This window comes from Octopus sinensis, linkage group LG5 (genome assembly GCF_006345805.1).
Source record: "Octopus sinensis linkage group LG5, ASM634580v1, whole genome shotgun sequence".
NCBI lineage: Eukaryota > Metazoa > Mollusca > Cephalopoda > Octopoda > Octopodidae > Octopus > Octopus sinensis.
In genome coordinates, this window is record NC_043001.1 from 133194474 (window position 1) to 133215422 (window position 20949).

General features: G+C 37.4%; 1 protein-coding gene across 2 annotated transcripts in view; it reads left to right on the forward strand.

The window, feature by feature from the left end:
- Positions 1-479: 479 nt before the first annotated feature.
- LOC115212025 (probable serine/threonine-protein kinase kinX) overlaps positions 480-20949 on the forward strand; it is a 45083-nt gene continuing 24613 nt past the window's right edge. Inside the window, exons 1-2 of one of the 2 annotated variants that reach the window (XM_036503087.1) lie at positions 480-955; positions 15998-17640. In XM_036503087.1, coding sequence (XP_036358980.1) covers positions 16051-17640 — 1590 coding nt within the window. In that variant the 5' untranslated portion in view covers positions 480-955; positions 15998-16050. The remainder of the gene's footprint in view (positions 956-15997; positions 17641-20949) is intronic. The other variant, XM_029780822.2, reaches the window with a different exon arrangement.

Consider the following 20949-nt stretch of genomic DNA (forward strand, 5'->3'; position numbering starts at 1 on the left):
AGTTATAAATAAAAAAAAAAGCCCCACCTTCCTCAAGCAAAAGTTAGTCAGTGAGTGATAACTCGAGTCAGAGACAGCTCTCATCAGTTAGTGAACAGACAACTAGATCCATGGTCAGAGGGAGAAACGAAGTTTACTATCAGCAACTACGAGATAACTTGCCCCGATTCTCTCACTCTCACTCTCACTAGCTCACTTTTTCTCTTCCAACATCATTCTATCTCTCTCTGTGTAATTACGTGTAATTACTACAACACAATGACGAGAAATTAAACACAAACCATACAAGGAAAAATTTACCGGTGACTCTACCGTTACACATTTTTTCTATTTTGTACCTATATATGGGTTTTAAGTGCGTTAAATGCTAAAAAAAAAAATTGGCCAAAATCATAAATTTTCAAAAAAATTTTTTCCATAAAAAATTGATCCCCATCATTTCGAAGGTCGTGGTGTAAAAAAAAATGGAAAAATCTCCTTCAAAACAAAGAAAATCCAACTTATGATTCGAAACTCCGTCGAGATCTTATCAATACCACCACCATTAACTTTCCCCAAAAATTAAGAAAAAAGACGAAAGAGAAAACCCAGGTAGCGTGGCTTTTCCCAGTTGTTGAAATTTACTCTAAATAGTAGCTAAATTTCACACCTCAGCGTAGCACCTGCTAATAAACCTCTACGTTAGCTAAATCTTCCTCAAATCGCACTTTGCTGTCTCGGAAAGATGGACCCATTGGGATTATACAACACCTAAATATCCCTAAAGCGATAAGGATGACAGAAACGATCATTGGTCAGTTCAAGAAGAATTGAGGTATGAGCCTAAACAACAGGTATCAACAACGGATTAATTCTTTTATTCTGGATTGACAGAATTTGCTCCGAATACATTATTCTCCATGGTAACGGTAAACAAAACCCGCTGATGGTTTTTCACTGGTTTTCAATCCGGGTCGTAAGTATTACATTTTGGATACTTTCTGCTAAACATTCGCGACATTCACTATAGAAAATTCCTCATATAAATGAGGAATTGATTTTAATTGTCAGTAATTAATAATATGTTCATTCTCCTTGATAATTTTGTTTACGCTAGTGTTGACGTCGAAGTCTCTGGGGTAGTCGTAACCACCCAGAGCAATCCTGATTAAGCAGGCCTACGTCAGAGCTACGACTACCATATATTTTTAAAGGACTTAATTATCGGTACTACTTGATATCAGTGGTCCCGGTGCGCGCACTCGCGTACTCGCGCATCCGCGCTAGCTAGTCATGACTAACCCATCCTTACTTTGTGTTTTCGTGTTTTATTTACTTTGTGTAAAAAAATTATTTATTTTGTGTTTTATTTACTTTGCTAGGTAGTCGTTGTAGGATCGACTAGTCACGACTAGCTAGCGCGGATACGCGACTACGCGAGTGCGCGCACCGGGACCACTGTTCTCAAGTAGTACCTTCATTATCTAATATGTTCGGCAATCTCTCGAAAGATCGCCATATGTTCTTTGCTTTCTCAAGGATGTAGTGTGAAATTTCAAAGAGATTTAACTTCTATTTCTAGCACGTCGGGTAACCATGAAGATGATCCTTTATTGATGCGGGTTCCCACCCACATCGGCACATCACTATCATTGTAGTAGTAGCAGGAGGAGGAGGAGGAGGAGGAGAAGGATCGCTTATTTTGCAAGTCTTTCGAAGCGCAAGGGTTAGTGGACAATTTGTTTGTCGGAGAAATGGCATTTTGTAGTTTCTGATTCTTAGACAAGGGCAAATATAAACAAACACACACATGTATACAACACAACGCAACACACACACACGCATGCATGTATATGTGTGTGTATGTGTACACACGGATTTTACAGCTCTTATATTATGAGATGTGTGTGTGTGTTATAAAGTATATTAAAATGAATTTGGTGTACATACATACATATACTTTATTTTTTAAAAAGTAGCAAAAATATCACAAAAACTGTTTCACATTCCCGTTCGTCGGACAGTTTTATATATAACTAGCAGTATCGCCCGGCGTTGCTCGGGTTTGTAAGGGAAATAACTATATAAGCATTTTTAGACAGTTACTTCCCTTATATAATAGCAAAAAAATGCATTAAAAATGGGAAAAAATTATGGTAATTTTTTTTTTAAATCGTAGACTCATCGTAGATGCGCGCTAATACCCAGAAGGGCTCGATATGAATCACGACTATAAGATACCCGGTTTTGGTTAAACTGCACCGCAAAATGTGGGAGTAGTTAGGAATCTAAATCGTAGGAGACAGATACACAACTTCTCTTTTATATATAAAGATATTCTTTTCTTTCATTCTTTTATTTGTTTCAGTAATTAGACTGTGGCCATGCTGTAGCTCTGCCTTGAATTTTTAGTCGAATGCATCGACCTCAGTACTTATTATTTAAACCTAATACTTATTCTATCGACTTTTTTTGTTGAACCGCTAAGTTACGGGGACATAAACTCTCCAACACCGGTTGTCAAGCGGTTGTAGTGGGACAAACACAGACATAAAGACACGCTTCCCTCCACATATGCATATGTATATATATATATATATACACACACACAACTAGCTTCTTTCAGTTTCCATCAACCTAATTCACACAGTAGGCTTTGGTCAGCCCTAGGCTATTAGCAGAAGACACTTGCCCAAGGTGTCATGCGGTGGGGCTGAACCCAGAACCATGTGGTTGGGAAGCAAGCTTTATCCCACAGCCACATTTGAATGGGAATAAGTATTACCTCTTGGTATTGATACGACCTCTGTTGCTAATATATGTGTGTCAGAATACATAATATATATATATATATATATATGTATATATAAATATATGTATGTATGTATATATATATACACACACAGAGTGAGAGAGAGAGAGAGATGTATATTTATATGTATGTGTATATAAGTGTATGTGTGTGTATATATACATGCATGATTTTTCTTTGAGTTTTATCTAAGTTCTTTGTGAAAGAGTTCAAGCCAGTCACTGACAAAGCGACGAGACTTTTTGAGTTAAGAAAGGTCTGGGTATTAGCGAACATGTGGTTGAGTTGATGTGTTGGTTGAACTGTCGATGCCTTCACCCAAGTGTGTGTGTATCTCAACACATTAGAATTGCAGATGGAGAATTTTTGGAATGTTTTACAAATCTTCACCATGCCACTTATAGATTGGATTTGGAGTATTTGCATCTGTTTCTTTCACTCTTTCTCTGTAAAACTAAGTATCTTTAAGTTTTTGTGCCAATTCGTTGGTACATAACCTAATGCATCTATGATAATAGGTACAAATGAGAATTAAGTTGGGTACAAGAGCTGTAAGTTCTGCATTAATTCACCATAACTTTCTCGTTCTCCTGGACTTTTGACTGTATATTCACATTCACTGGGCAACTGACCTCTATAAAAGTGCATGGCTTTAGTTCCCTGTCCCACAAAACAATAACAAGTCTATTATGTTTGCACCGAATTGATGTTTTTATTGGGGTGTTCCACCAGTATTCCTTGTTTTTAAAGGTGTGGATACCTATTTCTTTATTACCCACAAGGGGCTAAACACAGAGGGGACAAACAAGGACAGACATAGGTATTAAGTCGATTACATCGACCCTAGTGCGTAACTGGTACTTAATTTATCGACCCCGAAAGGATGAAAGGCAAAGTCGACCTCGGCGGAATTTGAATTCAGAACGTAGCGACGGGCGAAATACCGCTAAGCATTTTGCCCGGCGTGCTAACGATTCTGCCAGCTTGCCGCCTGTGGATACCTGCTGGTTCTGACATGTCTTTGGTGTATGCATCAGGGTAGTTCTTTATGTAAATAATGTTTGCAACTACATCATGCCTCAGGGGCAGGAAGTATCTCACAGACATTTTGGGACAGCTGCCGATGATGTGGGTGATATCTTCTATGCTGGTATAGCAGAGCCAACATTTTTAATCACAACTAGCAGTATTGCCCGGCGTTGCTTGGGTTGTAAGGGAAATAACTATATAAGCATTTTTAGAGAGTTATAGCCAAAAAATAGCAAAAAAATGCATTAAAAATGGAAAAATAAATGATGGTAAATTTTTTTTTTAAATCGTTGACTCATCGTAGACATTTTTAGAGAGTTACTTCCCTTATATAATAGCGAAAAAATGCATTAAAATGGAAAAAAATGATGGTAAATTTTTTTAAATCGTAGACTCATCGTAGACGCGCGCTAATACCCAGAAGGGCTCGAATGAATCACGACTATAAGATACCCGCTTTGGTTACACTGCACCGCAAAATGTGGGAGTAGTTAGGAATCTAAATTGTAGGAGACAGACACACAACTTCATTTTTATATATAAAGATATGAAAGCATGGTAGTATTTTTGTCCTTCTTGTTCAGTAGCTGTCTCCTGTTGTCGGACAGCAAAGGCATATCCTTCTGGGTGGGATGAAATATATCTATTACAGGTCCAGGAGAAGCTACTCTTCCTGTCAATGCTGTTGTTGCCCTCTAGCTTACAACATATGTATCCATGCATTGCTTTTTGCTGGTATGATGCCAGCTTCTCCTCCAAGCTTCTGTTTAAGTAGGCCATCCAGCCTCCTTTGGGTCACATGAGAGTACCTGCACAGTAGTTCTTCTCTAACACTAAGAATGATGTTGCTCACTTTTGAGTATGAATGGAATGTACTCATTTCTTTCTTTACTGTTCAGTAGGTGTCGTCTGAGTGATTCAACTGCTGTTTGGGCTGACTTTATGCCTCTGTTGCCATCACTTTGTCTCACATAAATCCTATCAACCATTGACAAAATTGTGTGGGTGACATTAACTTTATTGTTTTCTGCATATCCCAGCATGTAGCCTTGGTATTTTACTCTTTTACTCTTTTACTTGTTTCAGTCATTTGACTATGGCCATGCTGGAGCACCACTTTTAGTTGAGCAAATCGACCCCAGGACTTATTCTTTGTAAGCCTAGTACTTATTCCATCGGTCTCTTTTGCCAAACCGCTAAGTTATGGAGACATAAACACACCAGCATTGGTTGTCAAGCGATGTTGGGGGGACAAATATAGACACGCAAACACATACACATATACGTATACATACCGTAAATCCTCGAGTATAATCCGCACTTTTTTCCCAAAATTTAATGGTCAAAATCCCTAATGCTACTATATACGAGGTTAAAAATGAAAAATATTTTCTAAGCAATGTCCGAGTCTCTAATTGCTGCCTGGCAATGTTTATTCAGAAAACATTTTGTGATATCGGGCACGAAAATACCTTAAGCTAAGCCTGAAAGCAATGAAGTCATAAAAGAATCATCCATAACTTGCAGTAAGCAACATTTATTAAAATAAAAGTATTCAGAACACAGAATAACATGTAACAAAAACAATTTGCAAACATATTTACATTCCCATATAACAGTTAAGAACATCACTATTATTGTATTATGCATGCGTGGAAGTGTTTGTTCAACTAGGTGCTGCTGGCTTAATTACGCACAACTCGAGTTAGAGAAATGGTGCATATTAATCACAATGTTTAGGTTTTTCAGAGGTACAGCCCCCTAAAAATCCCCTGTGTATTATACTCAAGGTTTTACAGTATACATGATGGACTTCTTTCAGTTTTCATCTGCCAAATCCACTCACAAGTCTTTGCTTGGCCCGAGGCTATAGTAGAAGACACTTGCCCAAGGTGCCACGCAGTGGGACTGAACCAGGAACCATATGGTTGGTAAGCAAGCTACTTACCATGTACTGTACTGCCAGTACAAACAGCTTTACAGATAGACTATGCCCTGGAATATACCTATTGATAGCTTAATTCTGTTTGTACATTCCCTGTTATTGTTGGTTTCAATTTTATTGAAATCGAAACTGAAATTGAACCAATCCTATGACTGGCACCTGGCAGATGCCAGGACCCCTGGACTGGAGATACGTAAAAAGCACTATCCGAATCGTGGCCGATGCCAGCACCGTGTTGGTGGCACGTAAAAAGCACCATCCGAATCGTGGCCGAAGCCAGTGCAGCCTTGACTGGCTTTCATGCAGGTGGCACGTAAAATGCACCAATCCGACCGTGGCCGATGCCAGCCTCGCCTGGCTCCAGTGCAGGTGGCACGTAAAAAGCACCCACTACACTCATGGAGTGGTTGGCGTTAGGAAGGGCATCCAGCTGTAGAAACATTGCCAGATAAGACCGGAGCCTGGGGCAGCCTTCTGGCTTCCCAGACCCCAATTGAACCGTCCAACCCATGCTAGCATGGAGAACGGATGTTAAACGATGATGATGATGATGATGATGATGTTTCACTCACATGTCCCTAAATCAAAAGATTTCCAAAATGAACTCTTTACAACACACATCTTTACTGTAAGAGTCATCCCTCATCAACAAAATGACTCTACCCAACTCCAAAACTGAGTCAGACCAGTGTTTTGAAAGATTCTATTTTGATTGACATTTCCTTTTATTCTTTTATTCCTTTATTTGTTTCAGTCATTTGAGTGTCTCCATGCTGGAACACTGCCTTGAAGGGTTTTAGTTGCACAAATCGACCCCAGGACTTATTTTTTAAAGCCTAGTACTTATTCTATTAGTCTTTTAGGCCAACCCACCAAGTTTCAGGGATGTAAACTCACCAACACCAGTTGTCAAGCAGTGATGGGGAGAAAAACACAGACACAAAGACACACACACACACACAGATATGTCCATAATATATATATATATATATATATATATAGACAGCGTGTGTACCATTGGCAATTTTTTTTCCTCCGTCTTCCATTCTCTGGATCTTTCCTTTTCCTATGTTTCTGACGAAGAGCTCCGCTCGAAACATAAAACCCTCCTTCTTCCCTTCCTTCCTGAGCGTCCAATAATACTATATTTGTTCCATGTCCTCGCGTTGTTGTGTTTTCATGTTTGGATTAACTTTATATATATATATGTATATGTATGTATGTATATGTATGTATGTATGTATATGTATGTATGTATGTATGTATATGTATGTATGTATATATATGTATGTATGTATGTATATATATTTATATATGTATGTATGTATATATATGTGTGTGTATGTATATATATGTGTGTGTATGTATGTATATAGTTAATCCAAACAAGAAAGCACAAAAAAACACAACAACGCGAGGACGTGGAACAAATATAGTATTATTGAACGCTCAGGAAAGGAGGAAAGAAGGAGGGTTTAACGTTTCAAGCGGAGCTCTTCGTCGGAAACAAAGGCGAAGGAAAGATCCAGAAAAGAGAAGACAGAGGAAAAAAAATCACCAACGGTACACACGCGGTCATATATTTATGTATGTATGAAATCCACTCACAGGTTGGCCTGAGGCTATAACAGAAGACATTTGCCCGAGATGCCACACAGTGGGACTGAACCCGGAACCATGTGGTTGGGAATCCTTAAAAACATAGAATTTTTGGAGAAATATTTTCTCACTTTCTAGTATGGTAATTTCACGCATTCACTGAACTGAAGTAATAACAAAAGTACCATGACAAACTATAAGTAAAAAAAAGTTCTGGCATAGGAGTGGCTGTGTGGTAAGTAGCTTGCTTACCTACCACATGGTTTCAAGTTCAGTCCCACTTCGTGGCACCTTGGGCGAGTGTCTTCTACTCTAGCCTTGGGCTGACCAAAGCCTTGTGAGCGGATTTGGTAGATGGAAACTGAAAGAAGCCTGTCGTATATATGTGTATATATATATATATATATATATATATATATATTATATACATATGTATGTGCGTATATATGTTTATGTGTCTGTGTTTGTTCCCCTAGCATTGCTTGACAATCAATGCTGGTGTGTTCATGTCCCTGTAACTTAGCTGTTCGACAAAAGAGACTGATAGAATAAGTACTGAGCTTACAAAGTATAAGTCCCGGGGTCGATTTGCTCGACTAAAGGCGGTGATCCAGCATGGCCGCAGTCAAATGACTGAAATAAGTAAAAGAGATTAAAGAATTTAATGAAAATCAGAAATTTGAATGTCATAAAGTTGAAAGAAAAGCTGCTTTTAGCTGTTGTGTTATGTTATACAGAAGAAAAAATTTATAATTACAAATATAAAAATATATGTATATATTAGTTAAAATTTTAGACTTTAATTTTAATATACTTAACTTTATACAAGGTATTTACAAAGTCAGAAAACAGCACAGCTCCCATGACTTCAGGAAACATTTTTTCACGCTGAGAGTTCCTGAAGCATGGAACAAACTGCCGGCATCAGTTGTTAGTTGTCGGAGCACTGCATCCTTCAAAACTTCAATGCTTTCTGAGATTCGCCAACACTACACCTGATTTTCTCCCCGCCATACACACACAAGCATGTATCTGACTCATACATTGTTCGCTTTCCAGACATTTTTACATTACTGCATGTACTTTATATGCACTTTTTGACAAGTTGTGGTGCACCTGAGCACTGTATACAATAATTTCATTATTATTATTATTATTTTATACAAGCCTGTCTCAAGCTTTCAATGGCAAACTGAATAATAATTTGAAACCTGCATGAGCAAGTAATTAATTATAGTGATGTAAAATATCTAATCTTCAATTAAGCATAATGTAGAATTCTTATTCTGTAATTATCCACTGAGATCATCAAAATTTGTATATATTATTAATCATAGTAATTTTTCTATAATTATGTAATAATCTTAATTCATATAAAAGGACATAATATAAAAATAAAAAGGTATTTAATTATCTTATCCCTTATCTTTATTTATCAGTTATCTAGTGTAGTCATCAGTAATTCTATACATCTTATTATTCATTATAACTTCTCAATTATTATATGATAAGGTTAATTCCTATATAAGAGCTTATTATAATGAATAAATAGATATTTCATTGTCTTTTCTGTAATTTTCATTTTTTAATTATCCATTGAGAACCACAATGGTTGTATACATTGCTGAATATAATTCTTCAGTTATTATAAAATAAGGTTAATTCCTATACAAGTATTTATTATATGAAATAAATAAATAGGTAATTAATTATTGTGATGTAAGGTATATAAGTTTCTATTAAGAATTACATAGAATTATTATCTGTAGCTTTTATTCTTTAGGTATCTATTAAGTGTAATGTAGAATTTTTGTTTGCAGTTTTTGTTCTTTAGATATCCAGTGACATCATCAATTTTAGTAGATAAATATACTTGCTTTCTACATCATCATCATCATCGTTTAACGTCCGTTCTCCATACTAGCATGGGTTGGACGGTTCGACCGGGGATCTAGGAAGCCACAAGGCTGTCCCAGGCTCCAGACTTATCTGGCAATGTTTCTACAGCTGGATGCCCTTCCTAATGCCAACCACTCCGTGAGTGTAGTGGATGCTTTTTACGTGCCACCCGCACAGGTGCCAGGTGAGGCTGGCAACGGCCACGGTCGGATTGGTGCATTTTACGTGCCACCGGCACGGAAGCCAGTTGAGGCGGCACTGGCTTCGGCCACGATTCGGATGGTGCTTTTTACGTGTCACCGGCACGGAAGCCAGTCGAGGCAGTGCTGGCATCGGCTACGATTCGGATAGTGCTTTTTACGTACCACCAGTCCAGGGGTCCTGGCATCTGCCGGGTGCCAGTCATAGGATTGATTCAATTTCGATTTCGATTTCACTTGCCCCAACATGTCTTCGCAAGCAAAGGGGGTTGGCATGGGTGCCTGTCGTCGGATGAGGTTCAATATCGACTTCGCTTGCCTCAACATGTCTTTGTGTCTAAGGGAGGAAAGGCATGCATAAGTGGGCTGGGCTCACTTGTCCTGCCTGGTCTTCTCACGTACAGCATATTTCCAAAGGTCTCGGTCGCTGGTCATTTCCTCAGTGAGGCCTAAAGTTCGAAGGTCGTGTTTTACCACCTCGTCCCAGGTTTTCCTGGGTCTACCTCTTCCACGGGTTCCCTCAACTGCTAGGGATTGGCACTTTTTCACACTCCTATCTTCATCCATTCTCGCCTCGTGACCATACCAGCGCAATCATCTTTCTTGCACACCACAACTGATGCTTCTTAGGTACAACATTTCTCTCAAGGTACTAACGCTCTGTCGAGTATGTACACTGACATTACACATCCATCGGAGCATACTGGCTTCATTCCTCGCGAGCTTACGCATGTCCTCAGCAGTCACAGCCCATGTTTCACCGCCATGTAGCATGGCTGTTCGTACACATGCATCATACAGTCTGCCTTTTACTCTGAGCGAGAGGCCTTTAGTCACCAGCAGAGGTAAGAGCTCCCTAAACTTTGCCCAGGCTATTCTTATTCTAGCAGTTACACTTTCAACGCACCCACCCCCACTACTGACTTGGTCACCTAGATAATGGAAGCTATCAACTACTTCTAGTTTTTTCCCCTGGAAAGTGACGGAAGTTGTTTTCTGCAGTAATTATATACATCTTATTATTCATTATAACTTCTCAATTATTATATGATAAGGTTAATTCCTATATAAGAGCTTATTATAATGAATAAATAGATATTTCATTGTCTTTCTACATTAGGCTTTTTTATTACCTACACATTAGTGAAGGTGAAGGTATTGTTTACAGTTGTGTTTGTTTATTTGTCTATGGACAAGATATCTCAAGAACTGCCAGACAGATTCACATGAAACTTTCAGGGGTGTTTGGCCTCATGACACATGAACTGATTAGATTTTGGGATCGATTTGGCACCAGATAAGGATTCTGGATTATTTTTCCGGTTTTTTCACTTAATTTTTGAGAGTGGTCGGGTTCATTTTTAGTATTCTCATTTGTGAGAGCAGTCAAGTTCATTTCAGATATTCTCATTTTAAAATTCATCTCTGGCTAATTGTTGAGGGGACATTGGTGTTGCCTTGGCAGAGGTTTGCGCTCTCTGAGTGCTCTTGTTTTTCTTTTATGTCTATTTCAAACTGTCAAAAAGTATGGAGTTAGTAGTGTATTTTTTATAGACTAAGTTAGTCATTCAATGACATTGCTCTTGGTTGAATGAAATGTCTAAAGTTAAATTTGGTTTGGTGTTTCTTGTTGTTAGCATTTTTTAACAGCTAAAATTTTTTCAGATGTTCAGTTAGAATTTTACCAATATAGATTACCTCAATAATGTTGTGTTGACATAAATTTTCATACATATTATTATTATTAATTTTAACAATATTATGTGTATATATATATACCTTACATCACAATAATTAATTACCTATTTATTTAATATAATAAATCCTTGAATAAGAATTAACTTTATTTTATAGTAACTGAAGAATTATATTCAGCAACGTATACAACCATTACTTACTCTCTATATTAAGCACTTTAATAGAAATTAACCTCATTATATAATAAATGATTAATCAAAAGATTATTATAATTAATAATTGAAATATTTGAATGTCTTACTAAATTTATGGCAACATCTTAAGTTAAGTGCCCATTAAAGTTCAATAAAATTAATTTAGAAGTAATTATAAAATATAATTCTTTGGGGCAAAGATCACAAGTAGAATTACCAATATTATATGATGGTGCATAACTAATAATAAACCACTTTAAATCATATGTAATATTGTTATCCTTTAAATTCCAAATGTATTTACTAAGGATTAGTAGAATTACATTTTTTTCTATATTTAAAGGGTGGCTATAAAATCTAGATTTCCAACTAGTAGCAGAAGAACCAATATGCCAATACTTATGATGTCTAGTTACTTTACACTGATATACTATATTCTTCTTTAAACACTGATTTCCTAAAGGGCATCAAGTTTTTTTGGTTTTTTTTACACAATTACACATGGATTTCTTCACTTTTAGATAGTTATAAGAATTTCTTCAAGCACCTGACTGTAAAATAGGTGATAAGGTTGGATTATAATTATTATTAATAATAGAATTAATATTAATACGAAGTAAAAGACTAACTATATTATCAGCATTTTGCCCAATTATAGAGTCTAGACCTTGTTCTGAATGATTATCAATAACGTTAATTTCACTATACATATTATCAGTTCTACAATTATTTATAGATTTAAAATTTAGATATTCTCTAATTCTCTGTTTATTTTATGCTGCAATAATCTCAGCTAAATTTCTAGTGGTTGAACATGAAAACTTAACATTATGTCTATTAAATAAATTTTCATATTTACTTGAAGATGGAAAATACCTATCTAGCACCGCAAAGAATTTATGAGGGATATTAAAAGCTATTGAATATGAAAATGGAGCATTATGTCATATAATGCTTGTTGAGCTATTATTCTTATTATTTCTATAAACTTTTTTGTCAATATTACTTTTATTAAAATTGGGTTGTTTTCTATTATAATTTTTATTCATAAAAATGCTTCAGATGTCTGGTTAACAGTTTGACCAGCAGGAACAAATTCTGTGTGGGCAGTTCCTTTCACATTCATGAAACAAATCATCATTGTCTTCCACTGCACTTTACTTGACCTACCTTTTGGGGGCATGGTGACATTGAATGCTTCAATTGACTTAATTGCTGCTTCATTTCTGGGAGAGCTGTAAGACCAGCTTTCATCACCAGTGATGGCCTTCAAAAAAATGGTTTGGACCAACTTCCAACTGTTCTTTCAGTTCACAACATGCATTCAATCATGACTACTGTTGATCTTCTGTGAGCAAGCGAGGCACAAATTTTGGTGCAACCTTTTCATTTGCAATTCCTCACTCAAAATTCATTAGGAGGATCTCCAGGACACACCAGCCATATAAGCAAGTTTGTCAAATTTTCAGCGACAGTCCTCCAAGATCAGTTCATGAATTTTCATGATGTTTTTATTTGTTCAGTAGGTTGATGGTCGCCCTGAACAAGCAACAAGTTACCATTCCTAAAGTGTGGAAACCACTTGTAAATTTGTGTTTTGCTCATGGTAGCATCCTTGTAAGCTGTTTGAAACATGACAACTGTTTCAGCCACCGTTTTCCCCTGCAGAAAACAGAATTTCACGGAAACACACTGTTCCATTGTTACAGCCATCTCAAAAATCAATGAACTGTAAAACAAAGACACACTATGACTTCAGTTGATGCTACTGGTTGGCAGACTGATGTCTGAGGGTCGCATCAAGTGGATTCTTGTGGTGGAAGCCTGAACTACAATGGGCTTGTCCCACAGAGAACATTTCCAGTTACCTTTGGGTACTCCCTTGTATATATGAATGTATATATACATATATATACATGCACACACACACACACACACACACACACCACACACACACACACATAGTGCTCCAGCTTGACCACAGTCATATGGCTGAAATGAATAAAAGAATAGGTATATATATATATATATATATATATATATATATATATATATATGTATGTATGTATGTATACACACACACACACACACACACACACACACACACTCACATACATGTATGTATATGTGTCATGTGCTTGATATATTTACATGCAGCAGAACAAAATATAAGATCAAAATGGACTAATGGAAGAGAAAATTCTTTACCAAAGAATTGTCCCTTTATCTCTGGGATAGAGGAGAGAAGATTTCCCCCAAAGCATATAGACCCATGCCTACTGGTACACCTTGACCCCATTCTGCAGAGCCTGATAGTATACTTTGGTATCCAGTATGGATGGAATGACATCTTGTTAGATAATACAGTTTACTCTGATTGGTATGTCATGGTCTGCCGTTCAATAAAGTCAATTTCTTGATTATCCATACACACAGGTCTGACACTGTTTGGTATATTCAAGTAGATTATGAATGAAAACATGATATATGTATAGTTAATCAATCAAACTGTTTGTCTACAACTTCATGCTAAGCCAGCCAAGGGATTAACACACCTCCCCAGAGATGTATGTGCAACACTTACTGTCAGGTATTGTGCTTAGCAACAAACTTCATCTTTCAAAATAACAAAATGAAAGTGGATTATATGAATATGGTGTATTTGGGTTATATAGAGGACTGTTACTTGTCAACCATTACAACCTATATCTAGAAATTGATTTTATTGTGAAACATGCATTAGTATTATGAAGTTTTGAATTATAATTCATGACAGTCAAAACGGATTTATCAGCCACTATGTGTGTGTGCATGCGTGTGTGTGTGTATTTATACACTACCATCCTGTCTATGCTCTGAACCCCATTCATTGTGAGTACACCCTGGCACTTCACCATTATCTCTCTCCTGCTCTCTCTTGCACTCTTGCTGTCTCTCCCTTGCTCTTCCCTCTGTCTGGGTGGCCAAATATGCTTCTACTCTTCAGAACTAGCTACCGTATTTGACGGCATATTAGACGCACTGGCATATTAGACGCACCCTCATTTCAGCAGGTCAAATTCAGGAAAAAAAGTTTTAAGTGTATTTAAGCATATATCGTTGAAAGCAGTCTAGCAGCACATTACAAAAGCAGAAAACATTGCTGTATAAAAGCAAGCATACAAAAGGAAAGCATACAAATTACAATAGTAATCGTCTTTAATCATCTTTTTAACCAGAAAACTCTTCATCATCTTCTACACCAGAAAAGTCTTCATCATCTTCAAAACAAGGAACATCTTCATCACTACTGCTGAAATCACTGTCTTCAAATAATGCATCATCTTCTGTGCCATCAAGGGCATTGCTAATGATTAGCCTACGGGAGGGTCTTGACTTAGCATATTAGACGCAGGGCGATTTTTTGAGCCAAATTTTTTGGAAAAAAGTGCGTCCTATATGCCGTCAAATACGGTAATTACAAATCTATTCCATCCAATACACTTGTCTCTCCTCTTCATTATCCATTCTGTGTCTTCCTTTCCATAATCCACACTAACTACTAATACCAATTCTTCATCTCCTGAATATTATCTTTCTTCAAGTCCTGTTCTGCATATAGTTTCCCTGAAGATGTTGACTTTTAGATCAAGTGAGATTTAACATGGTACATACTCTTTAGCTCATCACAAACTTATGCTGTTCAATAAAACATTTGGTCTCTATTTTAAAGAGGGTAGGAATTTTTCTTTAAGATCTTACCTACTGAAAGAAACCCGTCGTGTGTGTGTGTATGTGTGATGTGTCTGCCCAATCACCCAACTGCTTGACCAATAATGTTGGTTTGTTTACAGCCCTGTAACTTAACAGTTGTGTGTGTGTGTGTATCTATGTTTCCTCCTCCTCACTACTTGACAACCTGTGTTGGTTTGTTTATGTCCCTTCAACTCTGTAATTAGGTAAAAAAAAAAAACCAACAGAATACATATCAGACTTAAAAAAAAAATTATAAGTAGTGGGGTCAATTTGTTTCACTAAACCTTCCAAGGTAATGCTCCAGCATGGCCGCAATACAATTCCTGAAAAGATTAAAAGATAAAGAATCCAGTTATTGAAATTTGCAAAAAAAACTTCACCATGAAAAGAAAACTAATTCTAGCAACATAGAGAATGGTATTTGTAGTAATGGATTCTGATTCTATATATGTGAAGAGGTTGTACAAAATCTATATGCTGATAAGCAATTTTTTAACTCGAACAGAGTATTCCACATCAACCCACCAGAAAATAACTGATGCTAGTAATGAGGATAAAATGATAAAAATTGCTGAATTTTTATTCTATCAAAAAAATGTAAAAATATGAACTTTTATGAGTTTTATTTTAGCTGATATTTTACTCAAAAGTTACCAGGTAACTATTTCTAAGATATGTATTAGGTAGAAATTTGAATAAAGTGTTTTCATTAGATGATGCGATGTCCGTAATGGTAAATTGTTTATCTACATTCAATGAACTACAAATAAAATATTTTGATCTTTAATTAATTTTACAATAGATGTAGATCTTCTGTCATGTTTTTCAAAATTTTGACAAAAATGTACTTGTTTTTATTCTTTTATCTTTGTCTGAAATGTTTTTCTTTCCTTATTGACTTCTTCAGAGACAGCTGGGTACTTGACCCATGGAACCTTTCAGCTACGAAGATGCATAGTTATGGCCGAACCAGAAAGCTTCAGATTAAATTTATCAGACTCTAACAAATTTTTAGGTAATAATAATGATGACAATGATGACGATGATGACGACGATGATGATGATGATATCCGAAGTGTTTGCAGTCAGTTAAATGATGATCAAGACACTCATAGAACTTTGGATGACTCTATAACTCACTCTCAAAGAAAACCTGATTTAAGCTCTGGTGATTATGAAAGAAAACTAGAAGGGAACTTGTTAGAAACCCATTCTGATAGATCTGAAAATTCAAAATCTTTATATTCAAGAAAGAGTTCCAATAAAAATATGGCAACAGTCCAACGTGGTTTAGAAAAGATTCCTAATATGTACAATATTCATAGAGAAGAAATGGTAGAACTGGTTCAGGAACAAGTTTATCAGAGAGAACTACAACAACGAATTTCTCACAATGAAAATGTTGACGCCAGATTTTCCTTCCAAAACCTCCCAATGAAAGATACCAACGACGATGAATGTGATGATAGGTCTGAAAATAGAAATGGTAGTTATGAAGATCTTTATGATTCTCTTGAAGCAAATGGCCAATATAAAGAAGAAGAAGAAGAAGGTAATAATGAAATCAAAACTTCTCAAAGTAAATTTGATGATCGTTTGGATCAATTCTACTTGAAGAGTCCTCAGAAAGAAAATAGAGTTTTGGGACCCATAAAAGGGGACCATGAGATTAGTGTTCAGAAATGGTCTGAGGAACAACTATTCAATGAGTTTAAAAAGATAGCTGATGGGTATGATGAAAACAGTGTAGGAATGCATCATCAACAATCACCCAGACCCAGTTTGGAAACAAGTAATAACTACTGGCAACTAAATTCAAATAATAAAAGCACAAAACATAGAACATATTCAGGTAAAGAGAACATAGACTATTTACCTTTGGTTAGAAAACCAAATGGTCCCTCAAAGCCCTCAATGAACTATGTGGAATTCAATAAATTCAATTATGATAAACCTATTAAGAACCAATCTTACAAAGACTTACATTCTCAAAGAAAATATAGCTCTAAACCAGAAAGTTTTCATCGAAACAGCAGTTCAGGAAGAAGCGAACCTGCACTAAGTCATCAAGAAATAACAAGGCCTTTACTTCAGAAAAAACCAGCTTCTGCTGAGGATCTGTGGAGAAAGCGCTCCACACAACTTGTCCATGAACTAGAGCGCAAGTTACCACCAGTTGGGAAGCTTCAAAAATTTCCTAGTGATAGTAAAGTCAACTATCAGACTACTAAACCTTACCATTTACAACCATTGAAGCCAATTCCTCCCCCAGCTGCACAATCACCGAGGGATATTTATGGGGGTAATGCTCCATTGTACCAGACTAAAGTCATTGATTTGGATCCGATTTCTAAGGACTTTCTCACAGACGATGGTCAACGCATAAGTGTTGACATCAACTTGAAGCTGCTTTCTCCACCAGCTTCAACTCGTTACCATCATGCTGATGGTATGCAAACTTTTGGATTTCCACCTCCAGATAACAGCTATAAAGTCTTCCCAAAAATGGCAGATTATCAAAATATGGATGAAGTCGCCAATTATGAAAAGGTAAGAATTATTTTTCCATTTGTTTCTTGACATGGTAATTCTTGTGTAACTTGCTTTTGAAACAGAATCTCTTTCTATCTTAATGTGTAGACATGTCTACATGTGTGTGTGTGTGTGTGTGTGTGTGTGTGCGTGTGTGTGTGTGTGTGTACATGTGTGTGTATGAATGTGTCCACATGGCATTGGAGTAGGTATGGACATGTACCTGTGTCTGTGTATGTGTGGATATGTCTCTTCATTTGTGTGTGTGTTTATGAGGAGTACATGTTTATTTCTGGGTGGTACACATGTGTATGTGTGTGGACACCTCTTCATATTTGTATCTACATGTACATGTGCAGTACACATTTATACATGTGTGTGACCATGTCTATGTGAATATATATGTAAATGTGTGTGTGTGCACTTTGTGCAGGTCTGTATCCTGGTGTGTTTGTATATATCTGCACACACTACTATTCTATATCAATTTCACATGTGATTGTGAGATAGTGTGGCTGTCACTTCCATCACTGTCTCTTTATATTATGACTATCTTTACCATTACTGACCACAAATGGTAGGGATGTTTTTCCATTGGTATGGCTGCTCCTCCCAACACTGACCATATGTCATATAGATGTCCTTCCTGCACTGACTACAGATTGTCTGACTAACCCTCTTGCCGCTATCCACTCAACTACGAATTGGGCTCAAAGCCTGCCTTTATGTTCATCAAAGTAATTCAGGAAAGTTAGAGTTAGGTGCTTAGCTCAGAGGTACCACATGATGACCAAATGGTCAGTAGTCCAGCATGGTTTAAGTCTGCCATCTGGTACTTGGTTGCCTTTAGCAGAATCCACAGAGGTGCAAATAACTTTAACTACTGACTGAAAGCTATAGCAATGGTTATGCAACCTTACCTTAAGTTTCATGCTGCAGGCACTTACATAAACGGACCAGGATACATTTGTAGTTACTAAACACCTGAATATGATGTGCATAACAAAACATTGTTCATGGGGCAGCAGGACGGGTATTTCTAGTGGCTGAAGTGAGTTGACTCTTCACTTTTCTCCTTGCAACAATGGCTTACACCCATAGCTAATCCAACCTGAAGAAAACCCATATCTCCTGTCTGAGTATACACATTGAGTTGTTCTGTGTCCCTTCATCTCCCCTTACCAAATGTGGAGACCTTTCGCCAAACAAGTCACAAAATATGTTTGTATGTATGCAGGGATAAGTTTAAATATGTAATATCAATGCATGCATGGAAAAGTGGGTGTTTCATATATACCTATTTCTTTACTACCCACAAGGGGCTAAAGACAGAGGGGACAAACAAGGACAGACATAGGTATTAAGTCGATTACATCGACCCCAGTGCGTAACTGGTACTTTATTTATCGACCCCGAAAGGATGAAAGGCAAAGCCGACCTCGGTGGAATTTGAACTCAGAACGTAGTGGCAGACAAAATACCGCTAAGCATTTCGCCCGGCGAGCTAACGTTTCTGCCAGCTCGCCGCCTTTGTTCATATATATATATAGTAGTAGTAGTAGTAGTAGTAGTAGTGGTGGTGGTGGTGGTGGTGGAAGTCGAGTAGTGTGGTCCAAAAAGATCTTGGTACAGGTACCTAGTAAGCATCAAGCATGTGTACGGCTTGTGTAGCTGACATAAAGTGAATGATACTTATCAAACAAGCTTATTAATCAATATGTATTATACACTTCATCCCATGCTGACTTAGATGGAGATTTCAAAAAAACGACAGCTACTATACAACTCACAGTCTAGTAATGAAGATTGCTAATTACGTAATCATAAGTTAAAGGGTGTTGGGGATGGAGAAAGCAAATCTGTACTACATTTGTTTCCAAGTCACCTCGAACATCAAAGGTGTAACATTATATACTCTTTTACTCTTTTATTTGTTTCAGTCATTTGACTGCGGCCATGCTGGAGCACCGCCTTTAGTCGAGCAAATCGACCCCAGGACGTATTCTTTGTAGGCCTATTACTTATTCTATCGGTCTCTTTTGCCGAACCGCTAAGTTACGGGGACGTAAACACGCCAGCATCGGTTGTCAAGCGATGTTGCGGGGGACAAACACAGACACACAAACATATACACACACACATACATATATATATACATATATACTACACTCACGGAGTGGTTGGCGTTAGGAAGGGCATCCAGCCGTAGAAACACTGCCAGATCTGACTGGGCCTGATGAAGCCTTCTGGCTTCACAGACCCCAGTTGAGCCGTCCAACCCATGCTAGCATGGAAAACGGATGCTAAATGATGATGATGATGATGATGATGATGATACGATGGGCTTCTTTCAGTTTCCGTCTACCAAATCCACTCACAAGGCTTTGGTCGGCCCGAGGCTATAGTAGAAGACACTTGCCCAAGGTGCCACGCAGTGGGACTGAACCCAGAACCATGTGGTTCGTAAGCAAGCTACTTACCGCACAGCCACTCCTATGCCTATATATATATATATATATATATGCTCTCACATTCCCAATACCTACATTCTTCCCCCTTTAATAAACTTAACCCTTTAGCATTTAAACTGGCTTTATCCACCCAAAACATTCAGTCTGCTTTATGTTGAGACTGGCCAAATCTGGCCCCTCACACCTATCCAACAATGTCATTCTAAAAATAAATTGTCCTGTCATCAGAATCTTGAAGCTACAAGATATTTCAATGATTATGAATAAAGGCGCAGGAGTGGCTGTGTGGTAAGTAGCTTGCTAACAAACCACATGGTTCCGGGTTCAGTCCCACTGCGTGGCATCTTGGGCAAGTGTCTTCTGCTATAGCCCCAGGCCGACCAATGCCTTGTGAGTGGATTTGGTAGGCAGAAACTGAAAGAAGCCTGTCGTATATATGTATATATATATATGTATTTGTGTGTCTGTGTTTGTTCCCTTAGCATTGCTTGACAACCGATGCTGTTGTGTTTACGTCCCCGTCACTTAGCGGTTCGGCAAAAAGAGACCGATAGAATAAGTACTGGGCTTACAAAGAATATGTCCCGGGGTCGATTTGATCGACTAAAGGCGGTGCTCCAGCATGGCCGCAGTCAATTGGCTGAAACGAGTAAAAGAGTAAAAGAGTAAATAAGCATTTCATTTAACAGAATAATCTGAATGCTAAAGGGTTGAACACACTTTTTGCACTCACCTGTTGCTGATGACGAATTTCATTGGTCAATTGACAGAGCTGTTTCTAGCTACCATTCTGCTGTGTCTGAAGTTAATAGATTCTTACCTTGTCTCCTTGCAACAATGACTTACACGCACAGGT